This window comes from Bactrocera tryoni, chromosome 2 (assembly GCF_016617805.1).
Source record: "Bactrocera tryoni isolate S06 chromosome 2, CSIRO_BtryS06_freeze2, whole genome shotgun sequence".
Classification (NCBI taxonomy): Eukaryota; Metazoa; Arthropoda; class Insecta; order Diptera; family Tephritidae; genus Bactrocera; species Bactrocera tryoni.
Window position 1 is genome coordinate 23529274 of NC_052500.1, and position 15779 is coordinate 23545052.

Consider the following 15779-nt stretch of genomic DNA (forward strand, 5'->3'; position numbering starts at 1 on the left):
TCGCCCTATATCTTGTACAGTTTTGATACAATTTACTGGAATTTTTGCCCGAATTGGAGTCTTTAAATATAATTTTTGAAAATTTGGAGAAATAAAAGTATTTGTTACATTCAAAGGTCTATAGGGTAACTGTGAGAGTTACACGTCGCTAGACGAAGCTAGAAAAGTGCATCTTTAAGTTCTATTACTATTTTTAAGAAAGATATAAGGCAAAAGATATAAGACAAATTCAAAGACTGAAGAGTATACGAGTAAAAATTAATATTTTTCATTGTTATTCAGATTATTACCTTCTGAGTGTACAACTCTTTATCTTTTATAATAAATTTTGTAAAAAAAATTGTTGAAGTATTTTTCTGAATATTAAAAAACAGCGAAGATCATTTTGCCGCCGCCAAGACGTTGCGCCCGGGGCGACGACCCCCTTTCCCTAGCTACGCCACTGGCTATGAAGTTGGTAACACTCAAGAGAAAAATGTCGGAGACTATATAACATAACTAATTCTCTCTCTGCCTGACACTCTGTATATATGCGAACTGAGGGGAAAGTTTTTGAGATTTGCAAAAAGCCGTAAATTTGTCCGTATCACCGACATCGGATGAGTATAGCATATAGCTGACATACACACTGACCGATAAAACACTAGTGCTTATACTTTCAAATTTTGTATTTGACGAGATAAGCCGTTTCAAGTTTCGTGAAGATATATTCGGAATGAATTGTTGTCCTAGACATTGGTATAACCGGTACATTCTCCGAAGAATATATGGAATACAAATCGGACCACTAAAGCATAGGTTAAAAACTTTCAAGAAAGTAAAAAGAACATTAAATTTGCTGCCTAAATAATATTTCAGCTCATTTACTATTTTAAAATTTCAAGCTACAACAATACAATAATGTCCCATGTCATTTATATGATCGTTAGGATTTTTAATAATTATTAAGAGCACAAATTTAAAAAGTTTCCCTAAAGTTTTGAGAATATTTTTGAAGTGAATTTAAGTTGCCTAAAACTGACAGTTTCAGTGGATGTATTTCAAATTTTACGATTTTCCTAGTTGGTTCTCATTGTTGGTCTGTCTGTCTATACGAGTACATCCATCCTTTGAAGGGGTTACATGGATTTCTTCGGGTAAAAGACAGCCTTTTTTATTTTTTGGTTTCTTATATGAAAAATGAAATATTTTATTAGAAATTTTTATTGTTACAAACATACACTACTAACAAAGAAATTCTGAAATTTTTGGAAAAAAATATTTTAAACTCGGCCATTGCGACGCCATTCCTGTGACCCCTCGGAAAAAAGATGCGCCCGCCTTGGCAGGATAACTTCTAACAGGATCATCTAAAGTGAAAAAATGCGTTCTTTAGTTAAAACCTTAACTTAGAACTTAGACGAAAGAACAAATAAAGAAACGAACGACGGATTTTTGGCTTTTTTCCGAGGGGTCACCGAAAATTAAAAATTCAGTGAAAATTCCACAACATTTTTTGTTCAAATAGTTATCATCGAAAAAAAAACCCCGTCCAAGTGAATAAGAATTGCATCTCAAAGACCTGTGTAAAATTTCATGAAGATCAGTTGAGAAGTTCTCGAGAAATCTTGCCAATCGACTTCCATAGAATAGAATAGAACTTCATATACGTATGCAAAGTACATCAGAAAACAGAGCTTTCTTTATTATATGGAATCAAGAAGGAACATTTGCCATAAATTAAGAAGAGACAATTTCATCTGACATCACGATTGTAGCAAAAACTTTCTCAAAAACGCATAGCGTATCAGTCAAAATTTCAGAATTTTTATATGGAGACATTTAGTGAATGTGGAGGAAAAATTGGGGTTTCATAACGATGTAATGTTAATATACAGATGTCTCAGATATATCGATGTTGTTCAGATATATCGACGAAGTGTGTTCCCAAAATAAGTGCAATTTTCATTTGTTGAAAAAAGTATTTTCAAATTTATCTACATTAATGTTGTTGGCTTCAAAATAGTCTGCATACGAAATTATGCACTTCTGCCAATGCTTCTTACAATCGTCGAAACACTCTAGCTTAGCTCTTTCAGCGATTTTCTATCTTGTAAAACGGTCTTTCTTTAAGAGTCTCTTTAATTTTGGAAGTAGGAAAAAAGTCATACGGAGCCATCTCTGGCGAATACGGACGCTCAGGCATCGTTACTGTATTGTTTTTTGATCAATAATTCTCTAGCAGGCATCGTAGCATGAGCTGGTGCAAAAGTCATGTCGGGCGTTTATTGCATTTCTTCACACAAATGGCGTTGAAGTTGTGGATAGTACTCCTTATTGACAGTTTGTCCTTCAGCCAAGAATTCTTGATGCACTATGTCATTAAAGTCGAATAACACAGTAAGCATAACCCTAACGTTTGAAAGCACTTACTTGTTGGGCCATTTGCGGTCTTGGCGAGTCACGATGCCAAACACTGGATGTCTTAGATTCGACATCATATCTGTAAACCAGTCATCTGTTATAACATGTAATTCTGCATCGTTGTTGACTTCATTTATTGTTTTCTGAGCAACTTCCATTCGCCGCTGTTTTTGTTCAAAATTCAGCAATTTTGGAACAAATTTTGCTGCCACGCGTTTCATACCCCAAACATTCAAAAATAATTCTTGGCATAAGGCAGTCAATCAGAGAACCCACTGATGATTGTGATTGCTTTCGGAGCTTTATACTTGCACCACTCGTAAATTATTGCTTTAAGTGTTCCTCTCATTGGTTTTATTTCGGTTAGCTTCCGAGACATTTTCGACGCTTAAAAAGTATATTGCTTCTTATGACACTGCAAATATACCTCCTATGGAGATTGCGCTTGTCTTTTCGGTTTGGTGGTACATACATATGTTATAAAAATGGATGAAATCCAGTATATATATTTATAAGAATTCATAGTACGAGTATATATATTGAATTTCGTTACGTGGATTTACGTGGATTTTGAAATTTCCAAAAATTGTTTTTTTTATATTTTTTTAATGCTATGCTACCTAGAGTATTCTCCCAAAGTTCCAAGGTAATCGCAATAAAAGTGTAGGAGATCGAACCTTTTACAAAGCGGCCCGTCAGACTAAAAGAGTATTCTAGTCTACAGGACGTAGGTAGTAGGGGGAAAAAGCGGCTACTTTGACTATTTTAGTTGAATGAAATCCTTCTTTATAACATTATAATACATATATTTTACTTAGTTCCAATTCTATGAAATCAGTTATTTATCATAACGCCAAGACCCAGGCTTTTCGCCCCAACCACCCTTTTTTGCTTCTTAATTTCTTTTGATATATTTTAACCAAAACGTGCCACTGTAGTCATTGCTTCAATATTTCACAAACTCGTATAGGTACGTATTTGTTGCTGTTGCATGGACGCACTTGCCTTACACTTGGCTTCTTTATTATTCACTCATTCTTTATTATTATTACGAACGTCAACTTCCATTCCATTCATCGTTGCCGAGTCCATCCATTTCTATTGAATGTGAGTTTTCGGTTTTATTGTCCTGCCTCAAGCAACTTGCACACGCTATACGCTCTTTTCTCCACCTCTCTATCTCCAGACAATTACAACTTGTACGAGACACGAGCCACTCACACACGCTCAGACATACAAACGCCTCAAATGTCACTTTCCGTTCGAGTTGAGTGATTTCAATCTGTCACATGAATTTGGATTATTTTGGACATTATAGTATGCTTGATTCCACCCTTGAGAGGATTTCTTTGAATTAAAGTCCATATGGCAGGATTAAAAAATTGTAAAAGCAGATACAAGTATATGTCATATATACATAAGCACATTTGTAACGTGAGGGCATGAAGATATTCATTGCCCCGTCGGCAAGCGGACCCCTGCCAAACACTGGATGTCTTAGATTCGACATCATATCTGAAAGCCAGTCATCCCTGCTACTTAATTAATTGTAAAGTGTCTTTAATATGCTCATAAGCCCATCATTTCTTATGGTTATGCGTTGTTTTGTAGAGATTCACATTAGAAATGCCTCATTATGTCCTTGAGTTGTAGGTTTCAGCTTGTGAACCACTAGCAGTCAAGAAAAGGTATACTACCTGCAGCTAGTTGAACAGGAGAGTTCTCCGCTTAGCGCGTTGAAAGGTGCTTCACCATAAAAAATTGCGAAGATTGCTTTATAGAAGAGCCCTAAGGGAAGTGAGCAGTCAAAACATTCCGTAAAAGTCGCTTCTAGCATACTTTCCACTATAGCATATTTAAGAAGTTATCCCGTTATATTTTTATAATTTTCGTATTCTTACAAGTTTTGAGGGTATCTAATGTATACTTTAGGTTACTGGCTCTCGCTGGTTGTCGCTGAATTTGAATTTTATATCGTGTAGGACGTCAACGTTTTTTGCGAAGGTTAATAGAAACTTGATATTTTATTCTGATACTTCATCCAGTCCCTTGAACTGCGAGGCTTCTAGATATTTAAGCCGAGTTCTGATAATGCCAGACATAACCTGAGAAAGTGCTTCAGCGTCGCTCTCATGCCTACTTCCCTGCACTTTTCACATATGCCATCGTTAATAATACCCATAAAGCTCGCATGTGGCGCCAGTAAGTTGTGTCATGTGACTAGGCCAACAAACGTCCTGTAGTCTTTTCTAGACCATGAGACTAGAAAGCTTGCATGTTTTCCCTCCGCTCCCTTGCACATGATTTGGACAATCTTGCATGCCCCTAAGCCATTCCATCGGACCCGCATTAATCTGTCAGCAATTTTTTGGCGTATCGTTTTAAGCAACTTCCGTATTTCCTAAACTGGTGCGGTAGTCAACTGCACTTTTAGCAGTCTCATCAGCTACTTCGTTCCTGAAACGCTCTCGTGGCTTGGGAGCCAGTATGTATGCAGCCGTTTTCCGGCAGTTACTATATCAAGTGTCTTTCTCCTTCTAAGAACATTCGTTGACTCAATGTGATATGAAATTATTGCATTAATTGCTACTTGACTAACGACCTTCTTTTAACGTGACGTGAAAATTTCTCTCCCAGGTAGATATATCCCCACGGGATATATGGTCTATTTTATCTACCGAGCCTCTACCTATCCACCTATGTCCAAAGTTTCTTGCGGAAAATTCACCTAGCACCGCCAATCTTGCAGCTGATTTCGCTGCCGATCTTTCCATTGCAATGTAAATTGGTGGCAAGTTGAGTAAACTTTTTCTAGTACAGCGGTTGGAGGGAATCTTAGTGCTCTCATTATGCGGAGGCGACGACCCGCTATATTCGCTGCGACGGTTTCCTTTATGATATCCGTGAAAAGAGCATTCGTTTTACCGATATTTACCTCTAGGTTAGACGATATTGCCCATTGCTGTAGACACATCATTAAATACTCCGCTAATGACAAGGCCCTATGCTCTAAGGCTCTCTCTCTATTTAAGATTAACCACTGCACTTCCCTGGTGAATCTCCCTTTATTATATTAGCTTGTCAAATATCTCCCTTCCGCCTTTTTATATTTGAATTTCGCGGCTATGTATAAAGCGCTACAGAGCTCGTATCTGGCAATACTATATGTCTTTGAAAAATCTTGACATAACCTACAAAACGACGCTACGCATGATTAGTTTGGATAAACATGGAGTTCACTGACGCCGAAATTCGTGCTATTTTAAAGTTTTCCTTCGTTTCCTTCGTGTTTTGGGGAACGGTACTCTATCACTTCGAACTGCGGACGAATGGTTTCGACGATTCAGAGTGGGTGAAAACGACACCATGGATAAGAAAGCCGGCGGAAGACCTGTCACGACGAATACCGAACAAATCATGGAAAACATCGAGTTAGACCGGCAGAAGATGGGAGTCAGTCACCAAACTATTTTAAACCATTTGCAGAAGGCTGGATACACAAAAAAGCTTGATGTTTGGGTGCCACATGATTTGAGGCAAAAAAAACCTTCTGGATCGAATCAACGCCTGCGATATGCTGCTGAAACGGAACGAACTCGACCCATTTTTGAAACTGATGGTGACTGGAGACAAAAAAATTATCACATACGACAATATCAAGCCAAACCGGTCGTGGTCGAAGACCGGTGTATCGTCCCAAACAGTGGCCAAGCCGGGACTGACGGCCAGGAAGGTTTTGCTGTGTGTTTGGTGGAATTGTGAGGGAATCATTCACTATGAGCTGCTCCCATATGGCCAGACGTTTAATTCTACCATCTACTGCGAACAACTGGACCGCTTGCAGCAGGCAATCGAACTGAAGCGTCCAGAATTGGCCAACAGGAAGGGACAGGACAACGCCAGACCACACACTTCGTTTATGACTCGTCAGAAGCTACGGGAGCTCGGATGCTAGGTTTTATCGCATCCACCATATAGCCCGAACATAGCGCCAAGTGATTACCACCTGTGCCTGTCCATGGCGAAAGATATTGTTGGTGTAAAGTTGAACTCAAAAGAGGCTTGTGAAAAGTGGCTGTCCCCGTTCTTCGCAAATAAGAAGGGGGCGTCTACGAGAGGAGTATTGTGAAGTTGCCTTCTAAATAGAAACAGATTATCGAACTAAACGGCGCAAATTTGAACTAAATCTGAGCATTGTAACACTTTTTATAAAGCATTGAATAAAGAGCAAAAAAGCGGAAGGGAGATATTTGACAACCTAATACATTATGAACAAAGTCTTACTATTTTTTGCTCGTAGTTATATGTTCGATTATAGTGATGCTTTTCTATATAAGGACTTGAGTTTGATCGAACAGTTTGTATGGCAGCTATATGTAGTAAACCGATATCGGTGGTTCCGGTAAATGAGCAGCTTCTTGGGGAGAAAAGAACAGGTATAAAATTTCAGAGCGATAACTCATTAACTGAGGCACTAGTTCGCTTATAGGGACATGGCTAAAAAGACTCACATTGATCATTTATGTATATAAAAACTTTACGGGGTCTCTTACGTTACCTAAAGGGCATTACGAATTTCGCGGTAATATTTGGAGATCTTCTGATTTCATACTTGCCATGACACATCTTTTATGCAGATATCAATCGCTATTTGATCCAAAATTTACCTTTAGTAGTATCTATAATTTTCATTAAATAAAGATATTTTATATATATATTTGAATAATTTCATATTTATTTATTAGTTTTTATACGATTTAGTGAAAAATATAAAAAATATTAATGTGTATTTCCTTAGAATAATATTAAAAAAGTATTAGATCATCAATTAGTATCGAGTATCGATTATCGCATATTTTGTTTTTGCTTTGAATTTCACAAATTCAACAACAAGAATGTGTATGTATGTGTGTATGAGTGTAGGTGAGACGATTTGCGAATGCTTGTGAGCAGAACTAACCTTAAAATTATTTTTAGCAAACCACAAAGGAATATTGACAAAAGTAGGTAGAGAGAAAATTCAACTTGAATAATAATAATTATAATAAAATTAAATTATGACAGTAAAATTAATAATAAAATTTAATTAAGACAATAAAATTAATAATCAAATTTAATTATGATAAAAAAATTAATATCGAAATTAAATTATAACAATAATACTCAAAATTATAGGCAATAAGATTCCATTAAAAATATATATGCACATACATAGGTGGGAATAAAATAGCAATTAAATCAGTAGATATTTATGTATATATGTAGGCGGGCTGGATAAAGGAGGCGTGGTCATGAGCAAACAATATTTTATCATAATAAATTTAACTAGAAGTGAGGAAACATTATAATATGTATAGGATATACTATTCAATTAAATTAAAAAACACTAAAAAAATTAAAAAATCTTAAATAATTAAATAAAATTATTTGAAGGATAGTTAGTACAGTATGGGATTATAAATAGTGCGTAGTAACTAAGAACTTAAATATTTTAAATTAATTTTTAAAAATAACTAAATATATAGTATTACATATATAGTATAATTTTTAGTCACAATAATTTCCATAAAAAAACAAAAACAACACAGGAATCAAATGTTACATAGTTCAAGTACTTATTGCTTTCTAACACTCCCCTCAACGCTTCTGCGGCATTTCAAAGAAAAGCACTTACATAAAAGCTTTATTATCACGATAATTCGGGTATGTTTTGGTTAAATTGTTTTATAAAATATAAAAAAATATATGTAGCGCACCTTAATGTTTAGTGCTGTTATTTATTTTTTTCGTAATCAAACTACGTTTTGGCGCTACTTCAATAATGTGAACGAACGCCTTATTCGAAAATTTTTAATTTTCAATTTTATGTATTTTTTAGGTTTTTTTTTATTAAAACCGACGTTAAGGCTAAGCATTTATAAATGAGTGCAAAAATATTTATTTTTTTTTTAAATTATTTTTATGTGTTTGTCAGTTTACTTGTAAGTGTCGATAATTTTAGTTATTTACTGTTACAAATATGTAAATGTGTGCAATGATACTTTTAGTTGCAAAGGCAGTACTCAATGATCGTTTCATATGCCACAAATGACACTTTCGTGTTTTATTTGAAATATTTTCAGCCAGTCATAAGCGGTAAGCTTATCTTCGAAATATTTGCTTAAATTCATTTAGGTCTTCTCTTTGAGCAAAGCGATTAGATGGTTCTTCTTGGCCTTCTCTGATTTGCTATATTCATCCAGGAACTAAACAAAAAATTGAAAAAAAATATTAAAATTGGAAAAATATTTAGTAATCGAAAAAAGTTTTTTTATTCAGTTTAGAAAGTCTGATACATACATACATTTAAATTATTGGATCTTTTTAAATTAATATAAAAGATATGGCAGCATTATCATAAAATTTTTTTATATAGATTTTGTTTTTTGTTTTTATAATATACATACATATACATATGTATGTATATTTTCTTAATTAAAAAAAAAAAAATGGTTTGAAAACAAAAATATTTATATAATATGGCAATCTTATTAAAAATTCTGTGGCATATATACACATATTTTTTCCATTAATTAAAGAAGGAAATGCAGTAAAATTTCAAATGGGTACAAAACTGTTTCGAAAGAACTAAATTATTGTAGATCTGGCAACTTCATTTAAGCTACTGCATTCAATTCACAATTCCTTTTTTGATTTAATCCCAATCCCAATTTATAATGAAATTAATTTTTAAAATCTTTTAATAATTATAGAAAATATGGCAATGTTATTAAACCAAACTTTTTAAAAATAAATTATTGCTGATCTGGCAACTTTATTCAAACTACTACTTTTAGTTTAAAATTTCCTTTTTGATTTAATTAATTTTTAAAAATTTTTTATAGATATACATTCATAGAAGATATGGCAACGTTATTTAATCAATTTTTTTATTTATTGTCTAGCTCTATTTTGAAAACCATTACTTTTAATTTAAAATTTCACTTTTTTTTAATTTCAATCTAATGTTTAAATTTAAATTACTAAAAAAAATTAAAAATAAATATGGACGATATGGCAACGTTATTCATTCAAATATTTTTTTATAATTAATTTTCATTTCAAATTAATTTATTTTTTAAACGCAACGATTATTTATTTCGTGTTTTTTAATTATATGGCAACCCTATTCAAAAAAACGGGCCATCCAAAATTTTGTGGTAAACATTACAAATATTTTTTTTCCATTAAGTGAAAAAGAAAATGCAGTAAGCATTAAAAGAAGTATAAATAAAGCTCTTTAAAAAAATTAATTATAGTAATCTGGTAGCTTCATTAAAACTACTGCGTTTATTTTAAAATTTAATTATTGATTTAATTCAAATTAATGTTATTTAATTATTTTTTATATTAATGTTTTTTTTTTTTTAAATAAATATAAAAGATATGGCAACATTATTAAACCAATTTTTTTTTTAATAAATTATTGTACAGCTGGCAACGTTGTTAATACAAATATTATTTTTAATACAATTTTTTATTCTTTAGTTAAACAATATGGCAACCCTTTTAAAAATAGAATGTTTCAAAATCTAATGGCAAATATTGCGATTTTTTTCTTTTCATTAATTGAAAGGAAGGCGCAGTAAAGATTAAAAGAAATAATAACGAGCTTCTTAAGGAAATACATTACAGAAGATCTGGCAACTTTATTTTTTTAAATAAAAGTAGCAGTTTGTACTTTTATTTTAAAATTTAGTTGCTTTTAATTTTAAATCATTGAACTTTTTTTTAATTAAAAAAGTATGGCAGCATTATTGATTCAAAATTTTTTCAATATACATTTTAATTCAAATTAATTTATTTTTTATGTAAATAAAACGCTTGGCCATTTCTTCTCTTTTTTTCTTTAATATGATATGGCAACCCTATTAAAAATGCGAAATTGTGGTAAATGTTACGTTTTGTTTACCACTAACTGAGGAAAAATTTAGTAAACATTAAAAATTGTAATAATTAGCTTCTTACAGAAGTAAATGTTTGTAGATCTGGCAACTTCGTTACAACTATTATTTTTATTTTACAAATTCATTTTTGATTTAAATGAAACTAAATTTTAAAATTTAATAAATATTTCTTTTTAAATAAATATAGAAGATATGGCAACATTTTTAATATATATTTTTTTAAAATAATTTTCATTTAATTAATTCAATTTAAAATTAATTTACTTTTTAAATTAAATTATTTTTTTTTTTATTTTTATTATATGGCAACACTTTTAAAAAATTAATGGTTCAAAATTAGTAGGGTAGATATTAGTAATACCATATTCATATTAAAGTTTGTGATCATACTGAAAGCACTTTTATGGAAGTTCCTCAAAAATTTCTGGAAGAAGTTTCAATATAATTTCAAGTTCGTATTATCAATCTCAATCAATATAGAAACTAACGAGAATAAATAGTAAAAATTGTTTGTCAATAAATAAATCGTAGCTCCTCCTTACTTATATTATTTAAACATATTAATTACATATGTAAATAAGGAAAACCATTAATTTATTAATTTGTTTTTTTTTTTCTTTAATTTATGAATAATTGGCAGCCCTTGCCAGAGTATTTTGAACTCTAGGCTTTCTAAAACCTCTACAGAGTGATATTCATAACGTAATAACTAGCTTAGTGCATAATTTTTAAAGAAAATTATTTTTCAAACAGGTGGCAACAGTGCTAAATTAATGTTTCGAACTCTCTAAAAAAAACTCTTCAAAGTCATATTCATATCGTAATGATTTGCTTAATGCAAAATTTTTAAAGCATAGTATTTTTCAAAAAGCAACAACAATAGGTGGCAACACCGCTAAATTAATATTTGGAACTATCAACGTTCTAAAACCTCTTCCGTTTAACCCCATTAAACGTTATCATTGTAATCAAAGATATTTTCTGCAATAAAAATGTCAGCAGGTGGCAACATTTTTTTTAAACGCATATCAGTTGATGAAGCCATCAAAACAAAAACATGGCTACTACCTCAAAAATTTTTCACCACTACTATAGTACACCTGTCTTATTGGCGTTGCCAACTAGAATTTATGTTTTAGTATAAACTTTATTTAAAGAGGGTTGCCATATAAAGATATTTTTTTAAATATGTAGATAATTTAACGCCAACTCTCGAATAGCCGCTCAATTATCTTCTTGTTGCAAAAATTTTAGTTCACTCTAACACAGTTTGAGAGCCATTGAATTTATTCAAAAACCATAACAAATGTAATCTCACTATGTATGTGTGTATGTATGTATCATCCCCTCACATAATTTAAATTTATAAAATTTTAGTAAATTTGTTTTCACTTGACTTACGTCTAAATTAAAATCACGTGCTATCACATTGCGGGCATTCTCATTTTGGAACGTTATTGTGACTAAGCAGGGATAAACGACCACATTCAAGTGTTCAGGTAGTTTGGTTAAGCTCTTAATTATAATGGAACATTGCTCAGAGGTGAGTAGATCCTATTGCATGAGGGGTAAAGTAAAAAAGAGTAAGGGGTAAAGTAAAGATTAATATTAAATAAAAAATTGTCAATAAAATAAAATGCGCAAAAGAGTAAGGAGCTGCTTGCTTACCTGATTCTTCTTGTTGTTGGCACAGAGGAAACCAATTGTGGCGATGAGATCGATAATCACAGCTTGTGTTTCACTATTTTTGGCCGCCGAGCAGTTGCTGCCACAGTATTTGAGCAAAATGGTGACCACATCGAGAAATTTCAGTGACAGCGTTTCACCAGACATGACATCCTGTGGGGCGAAGAAGAGAATGATATAATGAAAATTCTTACACTACAGTTCGAATTCTTACTTGAATGACTAAATTGTGGAAAGATTTTACAATAAATAAAATGGCAAAGTATTGTATTGTGGAATATAGAAACCGGTATTTCTGTCACCAGCTGAATTTGTGCTTGAAGACCCGCCATGTAAAAAACATACCCACGAAAAGAGCAAAACAGACCCAGATGAGAATCCCCCGGTTAAGAATGGAGGGAACATTATCTAGCCTGCTGAATGGCAGTGATGTCATAACACCAGGAGATGGTGCATGCGATTACCCAATCGTTGACGATAGAGCAGCAGCGGGGTCCGATGGATTGACTATTCAAATACGGCGGCGAAGAACTGATAAAGAGCATGCAAGGATACCCGACGATTGGATTTTAGTGTGTTCTGCCCAATCCACAAAAACGGAGACCCCACAATCTGCGCCAATAATCGTGAGATAAGCCACATCAACATCGTATATAAGGTTCTTAGAGCATACTGTGTGAAAGACTGAGCTCACCGTCAGCAAACTGATTGGACCTTATCAATGTGGCTTTATACCTGTAAAATCTAGCATCGACCAGATTTTCATCATTGCGCCAAATCTTGGAAACGACCCGTAAAAGGAAGATCGACACACACCACCTATTCGTCAATTTTAAAGCTGATTTTGACACCAAGAAAGCTGTCTTTATGCCGCTATGTGTCAATTTGGTATCCGCGCTAAGCTAATACGGCCGAGTACGCTGAAGTTGAGCAACATCAAAAGCTCCATCAGGATTGGTAAGGACCGCTCCGAGCCTTTCTATACCAAGGGAGGTCTTAGACAAGGAGACTCCATATCTTGCGACCTCTTCAACCTATTACTGGAGAAAAGAATTCGAGCTCCAGAGCTTAATCGAGCAGGTACAATCTTCTATAAGAGTGTACAGCTGCTGGTGAACGCCGATGATATTAATATCATTGGCCTCAACATCCGCGCAGTTAGTTCCGCTTTCTCCAGGGTGGACAAAGAAGCGAAGCAACTGGGTCTGGAAGGCAACGAGGGCCAGGCAAAATATCTCATGTAATCAAACAAACAGTCGTCGCATTCGCGACTTGGTTCCCACGTTACTGTTGACGAAGTCGTAGATAATTTCGTCGATCTTGGAACCAGCTTTAACACCAACAACAATGTCAGCCTCGAAATCCAACGCAGAATAACTCTTGCCAACAGGTGCTACTTCGGACTGAGTAGGCAATTGAGAAGTAAAATTCTCTCTCGACGAACGAAAACCAAACTCTATAAGTTACTCATTATTCCCACCCTGCTATATGGTCCAGAAGCATGGACGATGACGAAAGAAAGGTTCTTTATGGTTCTTTGCGCATAGGCAACGGCGAATATCGCATTCTATGTACGAGTTATATGACGTTGACATAGTTCTGACAGTGGCCAGCGGTGTCGTCGCATCGAATGCGATATTCGCCGTTGCCAATGCACAAAGGACCATAAATCTTCCGCAGAACCCTTCTCTCGAAAACTCGTAACGTCGACTCATGAGATGTTGTCATCGTCCATGCTTCTGCACCATATATCAGGACGGGAATAATGATTAACTTATAGAGGCTGGTCTTCGAGATAGGAGTTCACTTCTCAATTGAGTACTCAGTAAGAACCTGTTGGCAAGAGTTATTTTGCGTTGTATTTCGAGGCTGACGATGTTGTTGCTGTTAATGCTGGTTCCAAGATAGACGAAATTATCTACGACTTCGAAATTATGACTATCAACAGTGACGTGGGAGCCTAGTCACGAGTGCGACGACTGTTTATTTGATGACAAGAGATATGTCGTCTTGCCCTCTTTCCCTACCAGACCCATTTGCTTCGCTTCTTTGTCCAAACTGGAGAAAGCAGAACTAACGGGTGTTGAGGCCGATGATATCAATATCATCGGCGTTCGCCAGCAGCTGTACACTCTTATAGAAGATTTTACCCGCTCGATTAAGCTCTGCAGCTCAAATTCTTTGCTCCAGTAATAGATTGAAGAGGTCGCAAGATATGGACTATCCTTGTCTATGACCTCGTTTTGTATCGAAAGGTTCGGAGAGGTCCTTACCGATCTAACGAAGCTTTTGGTATTGCTCAAAGTCAGTTTACACAACCGTATTAATTTTCGGTGATACCAAATTCAGACATAGCGGCATAAAGGCAGCTCCTTTTCGTGCAGTCAAAAGCAGCTTTAAAATTGCTGAAGAGGTGGTGTGTGTCGATTCTCTTTTCACGGGTCTTTTCCAATATTCGGCGCATGGCCCAGGCCAAAAGCCACACTGATAAGGTCCAATCAGTTTGCTGACGGTGGGCTTTAATCTTTCTCACAATACACTCTATAGATTATTATATGCGATTTTGAGGGTTCTTATCCCACGGTAGTTGGCGCAGATTTTGGGCTCTCCCATTTGGTGGGTTGGGCAGCGAACACTTAAATTGCAATCGTAGGGCATGCTTTTATCCGACCATATTCTACAAAGAAGCTGATGCTTGCACTTTATCAGTTCTTCTCCGCCCTAGTTGCAATCCATCGGCCCCGCCGCTTTGTTCAGTCGGGTAATTGTTATTCGAACCTCATGGTCGGGTAATGAAACGTCCATTCTAGCGGCATCGATTGTGGGATCGGGTTCACCATGGTGGTATGCTTTCACTGCCATTCAGCAGGCTGGAGTAGTTACCCTCCATATTATGTGTATGCTCCGAGCATCAGTTATCAGATAATCTCTGGGGGTTCTACAAGAGTCCTTTGAACACGCGTCATTTTTTGGCGAATGTAGTCTTTTCCATCATCTTCCACCATACAAGAATTCCGTAGAACATCATGGCCTTAACTATGATTTCATAGAGCCAAAGCACTAACTTTAGTGAGAGTCCTCATTTTTCCATTGGCTGCCTTGCAGCAATACAGAACAACCGATATTTTTTTGCTCTTTTCTGATGTTTAGTTTTGATGTCAGTTTCCTGTCTAGGTACTTAACTCTGTTAGCAGGCCGAAGACCTGAGCAGATTTATGATAGGTTGAGAGCGACAAGAATTTTTCGTCTGGCTTCATAAAGGACTCTACATAATAGTCCTAAGTGTGATCCCCCGACATGCTGAGGGATCCTAACAGATTGTCTTTTGATATTTACATATATCCACCTCGTTTCATTTTTCGAGTTGAAAACAACCGTTTGGTGTATAAACCGATACATATTACCAATACAAATTATGTGTGTTTTAGCCAGTGAAACGAGCGCTTAAGCTCTGCCTTGACTTCTTTGTTGTTTCAGTTAATTAAAACACTTCTAGCACAAATTTCATTTCTGGCATATTTCCCTTTTTTGTTCATCAGCTAACTATTTGTGTACTCTTCACTTGAGGCTGGTTATTTTTGCCAATTAAATGTTTACAGCAGCAATCCAATCTCTCCGGCCCAGCGCTGCTTTGCCGCAAACGCCAAACCCTTGTGTTGGCAAATTTAATTTGTGTGCGTGTGTGCGTGCATTTTATTAAACAAACTTTGGTATTTGTTTTAAATTACCGCAAATAGATAAGTG

General features: G+C 34.8%; 1 protein-coding gene and 1 long non-coding RNA gene across 2 annotated transcripts in view; one reads left to right on the forward strand and one right to left on the reverse strand.

The window, feature by feature from the left end:
- LOC120767461 overlaps positions 1–15779 on the forward strand; it is a 173763-nt gene that overhangs the window by 143795 nt on the left and 14189 nt on the right. The gene's annotated exons all lie outside the window — the stretch shown is intronic.
- The window catches only part of LOC120767460 (S phase cyclin A-associated protein in the endoplasmic reticulum), a 125496-nt gene continuing 117866 nt past the window's right edge, over positions 8150–15779 (reverse strand). The window contains exons 10-12 of the mRNA XM_040093544.1: positions 12018–12188; positions 11751–11903; positions 8150–8648 (exon numbers count right to left, since the gene is read on the reverse strand). Coding sequence (XP_039949478.1) covers positions 8574–8648; positions 11751–11903; positions 12018–12188 — 399 coding nt within the window. The 3' untranslated portion in view covers positions 8150–8573. The remainder of the gene's footprint in view (positions 8649–11750; positions 11904–12017; positions 12189–15779) is intronic.